At 37.6% G+C, this 12639-nt stretch overlaps 2 protein-coding genes across 2 annotated transcripts in view; one reads left to right on the forward strand and one right to left on the reverse strand.

Moving 5' to 3' along the window:
- LOC110049399 (uncharacterized) overlaps nt 1-2371 on the forward strand; it is a 10679-nt gene extending 8308 nt beyond the window's left edge. Inside the window, exon 12 of the mRNA XM_020755194.2 lies at nt 1752-2371. Within this exon, the coding sequence (XP_020610853.2) occupies nt 1752-1844 (93 nt within the window). The 3' untranslated portion in view covers nt 1845-2371. The remainder of the gene's footprint in view (nt 1-1751) is intronic.
- Nucleotides 2372-2427: 56 nt separating this feature from the next.
- LOC110049400 (splicing factor 3A subunit 3-like) lies at nt 2428-12590 on the reverse strand. Its single transcript, XM_089283106.1, has 20 exons — nt 12365-12590; nt 12046-12093; nt 11662-11714; nt 10563-10668; nt 10006-10078; nt 9502-9593; nt 8564-8646; nt 8024-8096; nt 7663-7728; nt 7393-7461; nt 7205-7272; nt 6473-6513; nt 6218-6351; nt 5590-5655; nt 5089-5187; nt 4925-5004; nt 4425-4455; nt 3864-3954; nt 3203-3258; nt 2428-2629 (listed from the first exon to the last, which is right to left on the reverse strand). Exons 1-20 carry the CDS (start codon nt 12458-12460, stop codon nt 2552-2554), a joined length of 1503 nt encoding a protein of 500 aa, XP_089139232.1. The 5' UTR covers nt 12461-12590; the 3' UTR covers nt 2428-2551.
- Nucleotides 12591-12639: the final 49 nt, after the last annotated feature.

A 12639-nucleotide genomic window follows, 5' to 3' on the forward strand; every position in this document is an offset into this window, starting at 1 on the left:
AGACATTGCTCACGGCAGATAGACAGACAAACCTTCCGACCGACCGACAGACAATCTTTATTTAAGCACGATTAAAATTAAAACTTAGTACCTTATAGGGTCGTGCGAAAAAAAAAAAAAAGAATTAAAATAAACTTCGCACAAAGTATATACACGATAGATAGTCTACTTTAACTTTATAACAATTTTAACTATTCCTTACTATCACTACTCTTCCTTAGGGAATTTGTTTTTTAATTTCTTTTTACGCAATTATATGTTGTGAAGTTTATATGAAATAATTCATATATGAACTGCGGTTGTGGATGAAAGTGAAGAATGATCATCGCAGTTAGTTTTTCCAATTTAAGCATAAACTTCACATCATTTCACTCCTCACGGGAAGATATGAACTCAATTAATTGACCTCGCTCCCAATGTGTGGCTTCATAGCTCAGTTGGTAGAGCATCGCACCGGTATCGCGGAAGTCACTGGTTCGAATCCCGTTGAAGCCCTGATTTTTTCAGGCTTCTTCTTTCCAATTGCTTAAATTGGAAAAACTAACTGCGATGATCATTCTTCACTTGCAATTATATGTGTAAGACAATTGAAACCCAATAAAGCCTTAATTAAAAAAATAGCGCAGTTCCTTTCATAAGCAGACGCATTAAAAGCCTAAAGTAACTTATCTACAGTGATAGTCGTGAGAGTAGACCAATTTCGATAAGTTAAAATTCAGCCTTAAGATTCAGCGTGTACAAGAATGCACGTACAAGAATGTGCATGAGTGAATAAGAGCATGAATAAGTGTGTCGTAATTTATGCGTCCTTAGTCAGTTGTATCATGTAACGCGACGGTTAGGATCTCTTTAGCATTAAAGCGTTTCTTTTTCAAATGCTCTTCTCGTGCTGTTGAAGATCTGTGAAAACACTCAGTACGAGGCTCTGGGCAGTAACTATAGAGTTAGTGAGGTTTATTCCCCAGAGCCTCGTGCTGAGGTCCATTGTGTTGGGCTGAATTCTAATGTATCGAAATTGGTCTATTATGGATTTGACAACCATAAAATAGGAATTTACAATAACTGCAGAAATGATCACGCGCTCGTTGGCTAATATTCGTTGTCAGTAAGCGGACAGACACATGAATTTAAAATTTACGCAATGCGTGCACGAGCGAGAGCGAACAATTCGACAGTTTGTTATTGTAAAAATAAACTGGCGTCAGTTTCTCATGCGTCTGTCCTCTTAATGACAATGAATTTCGTCATAACATTGTCAAAGAAGTCTGCAGATCCATTTATCTAATGATAACACGACACTCACTCGACCTCGAATTACCACTGTTTTTCAACTTGTTTTTTACAAACAGTCAAATTCATGGCTATAGCACCAGAACAGCCAATAATTATCGCGTGCATCATTGCCGGACTAATCTGAAAAAATTCACAATTCTTTACCAAGGTCCAAATAGCTGGAATTCCCTCCCTGTTACAATCACTTCTTTGTCAAGTTTTCCCAATTTTAAGAAAAAAACCGCTAGAGTTTTTAGTAAAATAATTACTGAACTGGCAAAGCCGCACACTGTAGCACTATCTATGTAACCGTATTGTTACGTACGAGGTGGCCTGAATCATAAGCCTGGTGGTTTCTAGAGGTCACCTCGCTATACATTGAAATATTTATAAATAATCAATATATTAGGTAAAAAGGCAAATGAACAGAATCTTGAATCTTAAATCTCGAATACTGTTGTTTTTCTTTTTCCCTTCAGGGGACATGTGACGGTGTGAGGGGGTATTTCCATCAAGACTATGTAATTGTCAAGAGTGAAGCTAGACAGCAATCAGATTCTGAGCAAGACTAGACACATCCAAACTGTAACCAGTGATAAGGCGTTGTAATCAATTAACAGTGCAGCTGCTAAGCTCTTTCATCTTTCGTTGTCTTTGTAACTCAACTGGAACACGGCAAGAAGACAAACCCCGAGAAACTACGTACATTACTTGCAAAAAATTTCGGACGTACAATTTTAGGACACTTTTTATCTCATTTCGGACAAAAATTTCGGACACTTTGCTTAAACAAAGCTAAAGCTAAGTTACGCCTACAAACCGCGCTTTAGACTGAAAAATGATCTGAGCCTCAAGGTTGTACAGATATGCCGACGAGAAAATAACAAAAATTCTATCAAGCCGTTACGTATCTCAATCCGTGTTTCAACTAGAGCTCGCTGCATAAAGGAAACTGGCGGCTTTGGAGCTACTTAAAAGTTTTCTACTGTGCTGCAAATATTCCGGACGCTTAAAATTTCGGAAGCTAAAAAATTTCGGACACTTTTCTCGTCCGAAATTAAAATGGTCCAATTTTTTTTGCAAGTAATGTAACATAAATTTCGCTACATGTTTTTGACAGTTTGCAACATAATTGAACTTCATGACTAATACACATGAAATAAAAGAGTTGTTTATTAAAGCATACTTTACAACTAAAAGCCTGAGACCGGTTAGTTACATTCCAAAACTAGGGGTTTCCAAGATGGCGACAAGAAGGTACGACAACGTGATGATATTCTCACAACAGTCCTTGGCGACTGAGATCCTCAAACGTTCGTTTGTTGACAACATTGCCAAGAGAATCTTCGTATTCTTCCTGCAGTGGAGCAAAATGGGAAATATTTAGTCTTTCACTGATCATTGTTTTGATTCATGCATCAGTCAGACTACGAGTAGTCCCTCTTTCGCTCAGTCCGTCGTGCGTGACGCGAAAGAAAACCGCGAGGAAAACATGGCTGCGCGAAATCCTGGGGGCGAGAAGTTTCTTAGCCCTAGGATTTCACGCGACCATTTTTTCCTCTCGGTTTATCTACGTTCATGCTCGACGGACTGAGCGAAAGAGGGACTACCCGCAGTCTATACATTAGTCCATGAGGTTTTATTTTGGGTTGTAGGATGACAGGCGCGGTGATCGTTATATAATTTCTGCTTATGATCAATGCAAAGTTAGGTATGGAGGTCATAAGAATATATCACGTGATCCGCAAAATAAACATAAGAAAACAAAGCAATCACTTCATTTACTGGTACGCAGGTGAACGTGGTTTTCATCGAGTTTTGAATAGTTTCTGGTGACATTTTACCTTGTAATCAATGGTTGAGCATGATTATCAAGGTTCAGCTCTTCAAAGGTTACTTACAAGAAAGGGCTTTTTAAAATTGATCTCACCTCTTGATCAGGGAGCCAGCGTTCTTTCGCTTTGACAGCCTTCAACTTGTGCCACACTGTAAAACAACAACGCAAACAATCTGTCATTTAAGTCTGAATTCCGTGATATAAAAGAAAACCCGTGGACAAACTCTCAATAGAAAAAAAAACGAAAAGAAAAACGAAAACACTTAGCGAAAATCACTTAAAATAGTGAAATGCAAAACCAGGACAAGAAGAGCCAAACACGTGAAGGATACATGGAAATTAATCGAGTGTTTTTCTAATTACGTTCATCCACTGAAGTGGGTTTGGGTCCAGTAGGGTCAAGTCATTACAACAAAAGGCGCTAAGATCTGAGAGAACTAATGTGCTTTCATATCAAGAGAAGAGCAAGAAATTGAACGAAGGATATTGTTTATATAGCGTGAATGATTTACACAGAGATCGACCAATCAAAGGAAGAGTTATAACTGGGTTACCGCAAAATTCCCAAAGCAGCGACCCCCCGAAAGTACCACCCGAAATTGTGACGGCTCATAGATTCCGAAATTAACGACCTCACCCCCCTCCCCCGAAAGTGGTGAGGCGCAAAAGCTACTAATTCCGAAAATAACGAGGGTCGATACTTTCGGAATTTTACGGTGTCTGATTATGTAACAGTAAAATAAGTCAATAGTACATGCTACAGCATCCTCTATCAGGGTGACGTTGGCAAAATGTGCTGTGTTTGGGATTCCAAGACACCTCATGCCGTGAGCGTGACGCCATTCCTGTGAAAGAATCAAGGCCACCTAACGTTAATACAAGCACTTCATCTTACCAGAAGCCTTTAACAGACTTCTCATTTTCCTCACTTGTATTCCACTTCCACTTATGAATTACTGTTGGCTTCAAGCTCAAAGTTTAGTGACAAAAAGTAAGCACGATCAAAGGGGCCTTCTGTCGATCGATAGCAAGTGTCTCTGTACTCAACGTGAAGTTGTGCTGATCTGTAACAGTTACAGATCACAAATTCAAATTCTCTCTGTATACCAAATCCATATCGGAAACAAATATCAGAAGGCAAAAATAGACTTTGCCTGAAGCGCAAAATAAGGCCCCCTATAGCAAATGAATAAGTTCCAAGAAACTGAAAAAGTTTTAAAACACTTTCACAAATGGCGAGTATGCGACACAAGTACAAACACAAAATTAACTACGTGATATTGGAACAGTCGTACTTCAAATTAAAGATACATACCGCAAAGTGCCTCTGGAATGCTTTCGGACCCCTGCAGGAAAGAAAATGCATGGGTGTATTCATTTTGTGGAGAAGTAACACTAACTGTGCGCTCTGCACAACGGGACGAAAGCTTTCTTTTTTATTTCTTGCTCTCAAATTAACAAGGGGTGGAAATGAAAACGTCGTCATGCCGGACAAAGGAACGAAAATCACTAAGACAACGAGTAGCTCATTTCGTCTCGCAGTCAAGAATCCAATCAAAAAATCAAAGGGTAGTTCATATCCCTTATTCCATTTCAAAAGCATCTAGCTACAATTCTCTGGTTCTCTAAGCCTCCCAATTCAACGTAGTCTACATAGAGCTCTAGACTGTGTAGTCTTGGAGATAGATAAACCAACACTGTTTGAGGAAGGAAGGGGGGAACTGTTTTCCCAAACGCTAAAAATAGCATTTCTGCTGAAGTGCCTACTCTTTTGTTCCCCATTGTCGGTTCATATTAATGTAAATATCTTCATACCTGTACGTGAAGTTTCCACATATTTCACAACTGTAACTGATATTTAGCCCATGTAACTTGTACAGCCAGTAAGGAATTGGCTAGAAACAGCAAGTATGGTTAGTAGGTGAACAGTTTGGTCAAAATCTGGCATCATCATAAAATGATAGTGACAATGACATTACCTTTCCATCCCACCCGAGAGGCAAGTTTTTAGGATTATAAAGAACAGTTTCTTCATCATCAGAATCTGACTCATGACCTTCTTCGTGTTCCTCCTCTTCCTACAAGATAACAATCACATAAAAATGTTCAGTTAAACCAATTTCAACCGACGACCGACCACCTAAGAAAGATTGCCGAAGGCTAAGAACAGTTGGTTGGCTAACGTTGTTCCTGCATATGGTGCACCGATTTATTGACAGCGAGTGGTTCGCGATATGATTTGAACTGAGACCGTACGCGTATATTGCGAACTTTATGCAGAATGGATTTTAAGTGTAAAAATATTTTTTTGTAAGTTGGTAAAACACAAAACATGTTGAGTTGTGTATTACGTACTTCACGTTAACTTACTGACAACTCATTTTTTTGGTTTCTCGGCAAAACGAGCCACGCAGAAGGCTTGAAGTATATCAGTTGTTAGAAAATACACTATAAAACATATTAAATATGCACGGCTGTACCTCCAATTCATCTGATGTTCGTGCCTGCTTACGTTCAACATTCTCCCGCGTGGCTTGTCTTTGTTCCTAAGGTAAAACGATAAACCATGGCATTTTATATTAATTGTACGCTACATCTGTTGAAGGGCCTCATTGTTACTTTTTTCTCAATAAATATAGAGGTATTAAGGACGGAAACGACGAGAAGAAGAGGCTTACATAATTCAGTCACTGCAAACACCTCAAATTCTCTTTAGAACCTGATCCTTACACATTTCTTAAATTTAAACGGCTAAACTTGACAAATCCTGTCATATTTCGTGATCTTCAAAGATCAGTAAGTCATGTTAGCATGTAACAGCAAGATGGCCACAGTAGAAATATTTTATTTTATTTTTCAAAATGTCACTATTTTTGCCAGTGCAGATACGGTAATACAGCAAACTAACTTTCCTTCAGTGGTCCTTATTTCTGAATTTGTTAGGAATTGATGCCATGAACTGTAATATATTAAATATAATGAGGAGATTTAGATGCTCTAGATTTTGTTGTTTGTTGTGAATTCACTTTATATGTGTTCATTATTGTTTTCTTGTCAGAATCTATTCTCTGTGCAGGGCCTCTCAAGAGCCAATAAATTCTCACTTACTCCAAGAATTTCTGTTAAGTGGTAAATCTGACCCTCAATGGCAGCAATATCTTTCTGTTTTTGTGCATTATCCCGTCCCTTGCCTGCCCTGGCTTTTGCAAAAACAGAGGGCTCCAGCTGATCTAACGGTACTCCTAAGATGAGAAAAAAAATTCAACTTATCGTTTTAGTTTCCTTTTGCAAATGAGCAAGAAATGGCCACTCCAGCCTGTCTGTACTTTTATTAAACATGAGTTTCTTTATTAAAGGCCCTACCTTTTGTACTGAATAGTCTTTGTGCCCTGTCGTCAAGTGTTCTAAAGTAACAAAACAAAAACAAAAAAAAATCAGTCATTTACTACGAATATCAGTTGAGTAAGGTGCAACAGAACTTTGGTGAGGAAGTTTTGGACTTGAAGTTACAGCGTTGCTATGGGCAACTTTCCTCGTTTCCAGTGGAAACAATATTGTCGCATGCAATTTTGCATGCTTTACTGCCAATGACGTCAAAGGCTGACAAGTTGGCACTGGAAATGGAGCAATAACACAAGTTGAATGTTAAAACCTGCTCACCAAACGTTCATCATGCGTTACTCAACCGATAATCATGATAGTAACTTGGCAAAAGCACCTAACTCCAAACTCAGTGAAACTAATCCTTATTGTTAAATATTACATCTTTGGCTATGAATAGGGTACCGAGTGTCACGTGTTGTGGTTCAATTTCACCCTTGATACAATTTTGTACTTGCCTTTGTTCAAGTGTATGTTAATATATGATAATAAATATAAAAGGAAGGAATTCCAAATATACTGCATAGGTTGTATGCGAGGGTGAAATTGAAGCACAACATATGCAACGAGTTTTTAACGGGCAGCACAGCTACATGTACATTGTAAACATGGCACAATTCAGTTGAGACTTTTCAAGAATCAAGTTCCACTCCACCTGTTTAGTTAAACTCTAACAGTGGGTAAAATTCTAATACTGCTATAATTTATATTTACCCTCCACATTTCAAGCCTAGGGCTTGAAGAGCTTGCTTAAGTCGATCCAGTCCCAAGGAGGCCAACTCCTTTTGGGAGACAAAAAGATAAAAATAAAATGCAGTCAGAATAAAGAAACAAGGCAATTACAGGAAGAAAAACAAACACATGGCCCAGCTATAAAGAAAATAAGGCTATTATCCACGTACCTCTGGTGAAGAAAATGCAGATAAGTCCAGATGAGCCCCAGAATGTGCTAAAGCACTGCTTGCATCTTTCTGTAGATGATTCAGCAAAAACATTGTTATTGAGCTGCCACAACATGATCAATAATCAATTGAGTTTCCTTTTTGTAAGAAAGTGAGAATTATCAAGACTGAATTATTTCCTGTCTGTTTATGATAAAAGCAGAGGCAGATCTATATTGCAAAAGACAACTGTAAGTAACAAAATTGAGATATTTCGTTTTGTTAACTTACCATCCAACCAGGAAAGGTCCCATTTGTCCATTGTGCCTCAAATTCTGACATGACTTTTAGAAGTTCCTAGAGTTAACATAAAAATAATTATTTGAAGTGAAAAGACAGTTTAAATTAAAGACAAAACAAGGAAATCGAAACAACACTGGACTGAATACCAGTTATTTGAAGAAATAATGCAAGTAAATATTATCAACTGAAGATAAAGACAGAGAATTCACACAGTTATCAACCTACACCAACAAGTTACTTATCACAAGATTTGTGTTAATCAGGTCCGTTGAAAAAAAAAAAAAAAAAACCAAGGAGAAGATTAGAAATGCTACCACAGACTACATGTAAACAAGAACAAAAATCGTACCCCTTCCAAGTCATAAAGCGGTAAGACCTTCTGTGTATAATCATACAAATAGTCCAGGAGAGCTTCAATGTACCTAATAAAGACAGACAAAAGTTACTGTCAAGTTGTTGCTGGCTAATAACAATTACAAGTAAAAACCTTCCTCTCTAAGCTACAGGTGCACTTTGAGTTTTGCAGTCTACAGTACTGGCCTGACTAATTTTGCAAACTAATAAATTAAAATTAGGTCATCTACACATCTGTCCTCAGATAGATCATAAGCAAGAACCAAGCAAAATGCAAGAATAATTCAATATATTATATAAATAAATTTAATTTTATAAAATGTACACATGGCAATCCAAATAACTGACTAAAATACTTATCATTATTATAGCAAGAAATTTCTGTTTTCACAGACTAAAGAAAGAAGGAGAACTTAAAGTAACTTAACTCAAAATCCACCAATGATTTCAGACATCTAGAGTTACAGCTTGATTATTAAACTATAGGTGGAGAGAGGAGTGGGAGAGTTCTAAGGAATGAGATTTGCCAACGCACCTTCTGTATTCAGGATTCTTCCTTTCTTTTGCAATGTCAAACAGTCTATCAAATGTTTCCAGGTAGGTGAGGTAATCAATTCGCTAGAGGATGTAACCAAAATGCTTTAGTTAAAAAAACATGTTACATACGTTAAACCTGAGTCCCTGTGTGACCACTTCTCATAAAGCAACCACCTCTGGTATATGTAGTTTTTAAATTAGTGTTCAAACACTTGGCCAAAAAATCAAAAATTTGACAGTCAAATCACAGCAGTCAGGAACTCTTGAGGGTGACAACTTCTTCTACCAACCAAACACTACCCAAACTCTGTTAACTAAGGTTAATGGTTTAAAATTTTCAGTTGCTATAATCTCTAACAAGGAAACACTTTAGAGAGGATCCAGTTACACTAAAAGTGAAAACTGCTTGCCATGATCATCACTGATTTCAAAGATACTGAGAAGAGAGCCCCACTGAGGTTAACTCAGATCGTAAGCTCACTGGTAATAGGCCCACCAAATGTTCAAAGCAAAAAGTGCCATTCAAGTGAAAGCCCAGAAATGTTTGACATAACAAATAATACCCTAAAAAAATAGGTCTCTCCAAAAACTAGTCAGTTGAAACCTGTAAACAAAAAACAAGCCCAGTGTTCATTATCAAGGTTTATGATACAAATTTCTAGTACATAAAAGTAACTGGTAAATGAATGCTTCTAACAGGCCATTTTCATATTACCTTTAGCCTCTATCTCAAAGCGAGTCTTGGTGCCCATCTTTTCATATGAAAATGAGATTTCATTCCCATGTAAATTAAACTTGAGCCTCATTTTGAGAGAAGCTTAATAAGGCAACTTAGAAAGAGGCTATTGATTCATGACCTCTAGATCTAATTTGTCACCAGGTGTAACATGATAAATGTGTGCTATACATGTCATCAAACTTAAATCATACATGTACCTCTACTCCTCTTAAGTTTAGAAACTTGTCATAAACTTCATGCAGATCCAAGTATTTTCCGTATCCTTCTTCATCTGTAAACTCCACTAAATCTAAATGTACATACAGAGGCAAAATAAAAATATCAATCTGATAAAAATGCAATACATCAATATCAATGTTGTCATCGCCATAATGGAAATTATGTACACTTATATGTCTTCGACACCTGGAGTAACCATGTACAGTGTAAAATTATCCAACTATTAGCAAGGTTACTTGTAACAAACAAAGAAACAGCAAGAAAACCTTTTCTACAATTTTTTTTTTGTAGAAAGAAAAAATAAGAAAACCTTCAGTACCTCTGTAGTCTTTTAAAAATGTATAAAAAATTGTCGATAACAATATTATACTTCTTTCTCATCTAGAAACTGTTTTTGTTCTGACAAAACACATCCACAACAAACACAGTTGACCAATTGAAAACAACAAACTATTTAACCTCTCTTACTGAGGAACTCTTACTTTGCAGTTCTTCTGACGGGTTTTCACGCGCCTCCTTCATTTTCAAGAATTCCATTTGCATTGGTTCAGCAACCTGGAAGAGCAAACATAAAAGGAGCCAATGAGATCTGATAATCAATGAGCTATGAAATGAGTGTGGGAAAATTGGAGACATAGAAAGCCAGAGCCTCTAAAAGAGATTTGAACCTGTAAGTGAAACATCCCGCCTACCGGTACACTGGAGGTCATACAATGTACACGTATAAGGTTCAACCCTATCTGGGAGTCTGGATATTTACTGTTGCCCCATGATCATGAAATATATAACATGTAGCTGACTAAAATCTTGTCATTACTGACAGTCACTGAGCTTGGCATTAACCTTCAGTTCAATTCTATAAAAGGAACTACATTTTCCCATAATAATTTACTGAGAATTAACCCAAATGATTTCATGAAATCAGAATGATGCAGCACTAACGCAATAGACCTCACTGTAGGCAACATATAAGACCAATGAGAAATTAATAATTATTATTAGTATTGTGACTTCCGTAATTAAGGACAGGTAACTATACCTCATTGGGAAATTTTCTGTGATAATCTTTCAGACTTCTAAGACGGCTGTAAAATTCAGCAAACTCGTTTGGTCCAGACAGGGCTGCCACTTCTTCTTTGCGTAAACTAGCAAAAAACAGAAAGCAGCTTGAATTCACAATACTACATGGCACAATTTACTTTCTCAGCAATGATTCAAAGACATGTACGTGTAGCAAGTATTTCTGGTCCCATAGACTTAAGAAGCAAGAAGGATAAGAGGTTCCACAAGTTCAGGAGTTTCAAAAAGGGCCAGGCACCAGGCAAATTATCTGTCCATGAGGATGATTTTGCATGTGTGGTTTGATTATCTAGAGGAGATTTCTACCTTAAAAAGAAGTTCACTTCAAAAAGTTTTTCCTGCCTGTGACAACCAGTTGCCTTCCTGCTGAAAATGTTAATGAAACCCATGGAGCTTACATGTTACCCTGATTTCAATACCGCAGTTTGTACATATCATGTTTTCCTAACAGTCCCACAGTACTAAGTTCCTGGGTAAAGAGAGATGCTGTGATCATGAAGATAGTGTGTTTCCTTGAGAATACAACAAATTAACTCTGGCCATGGCTCAAACTCACACCAGAAAACCCCATCCAGAGACAAATAAACTAAACATTATGCTATATGTCTACTTAGGTGGCTAAATGTAATTTAGGCAAAGTCTGACTTAAGTCAATGCTGGTGAGTGACCTTCTGGGGTGCCTGAGCTCAATTTGGGGTCTCACATGGGGTTTTGCAGGACTTACATGTTTTGCATTCTAGCTGTGTTAGAACATACAGTTAGTTCAAGTGCTATTGTGCTTGTGGCGTGCCTTTGCTCCATCACTTCCCTCCACTTTGGTTGTTATGATAAGTATAGGAAGTGGCACGTATTTCTACTAATTTTGTTAGTGTGACAGTGCCCTGTGGTTGCTGCTCTCAGGGTTCCCATAGAAACCTACACTCAATGCTCTGCTCTAGGATCATATTTTGCCTGGCTTGACAATCCTTTCGGCACCTTTTCCAAGCTCATCAATTGGTGATAAATAATTTTTTTACATTCCCATATTACCACAAGTGTCTGCTACTAAATAGTCTTACCTATCCTTGTCTTCATAAAGGCTTGACAAGTTTTCTGCAGCTATGGCTGATCGCTGTATACATGAGAGAAATCAAGCACAGAAAAGGTAATCAATGCGCTCATATGCATACATGACGATGTTTCTCTAGCCTACTAAAAGAGACCTATAAGCAACACATTTCCAATCTTCCTTTCATGCTTAGGGATTTTGAGACTAAACAGCACCCCCCCAAAAAGAAAAATTCTCAGAAATTTGTATTGCTTCCAATTCCTTCCAAATTTGAAGAACAATCTCAAATATTGGTCCTCTTTGCAACCTAGTTAAAAAAATATTACCTAGGTAAAAATCAAATTTACCTGAAGAAAAAAATTACCTACAACATATACCTAAAATGGAGCATTACCTCCAATAAAATCTTAACTTGATGGTCAGCATTAATCTGCTCCCGACCCTGAAAAAGTCAAATAAAATACAACTTGAAATGAAAAGTAAATTGTAATCTGCTTGTAAAATACTGTAAGCTTATATTTCGCATTTGACAGTATCAATGACTCTATCTCCGAAATCTCCAACTTGACAGTTTTCCTGTACGCCACTCCTCCACCATCACATTGACTACATGTGTTACATGAGCCAAATAAGACCGAAAAACAGGATAAGAATAAGTTTACAAGCCATGATCGCGCGATGTTCGTATGAAAGAAAGTTAAGGTTGAGCTTACCGACTGTTTCTTATGTAGCATTTCCTCCGCCATAGAATTCTCCAGTCTTTCCCTTTCCTCATGAAGTCTCCTTTGCTGCTCTAACAATGTCTCCATAATCTCCCTCTGGTGTCTCCTAAATCCGATCTTCCCTAGATTCGATTCGTTGAAAGGACGTTCCACATGCGAGTGTGTGTTGTTAGACAAAATGGCGGTGACCGGCAATGATTTCGAGCCAGCATAAAAAATTTTCAGCGGTAAAATCACTAATCACGTGCCTGAACACGTTTGCTGTG

This window comes from Orbicella faveolata, unplaced genomic scaffold, assembly GCF_042242905.1.
Source record: "Orbicella faveolata isolate gen_17 unplaced genomic scaffold, um_ofav_v1 contig_12, whole genome shotgun sequence".
Lineage (NCBI taxonomy): Eukaryota > Metazoa > Cnidaria > Anthozoa > Scleractinia > Merulinidae > Orbicella > Orbicella faveolata.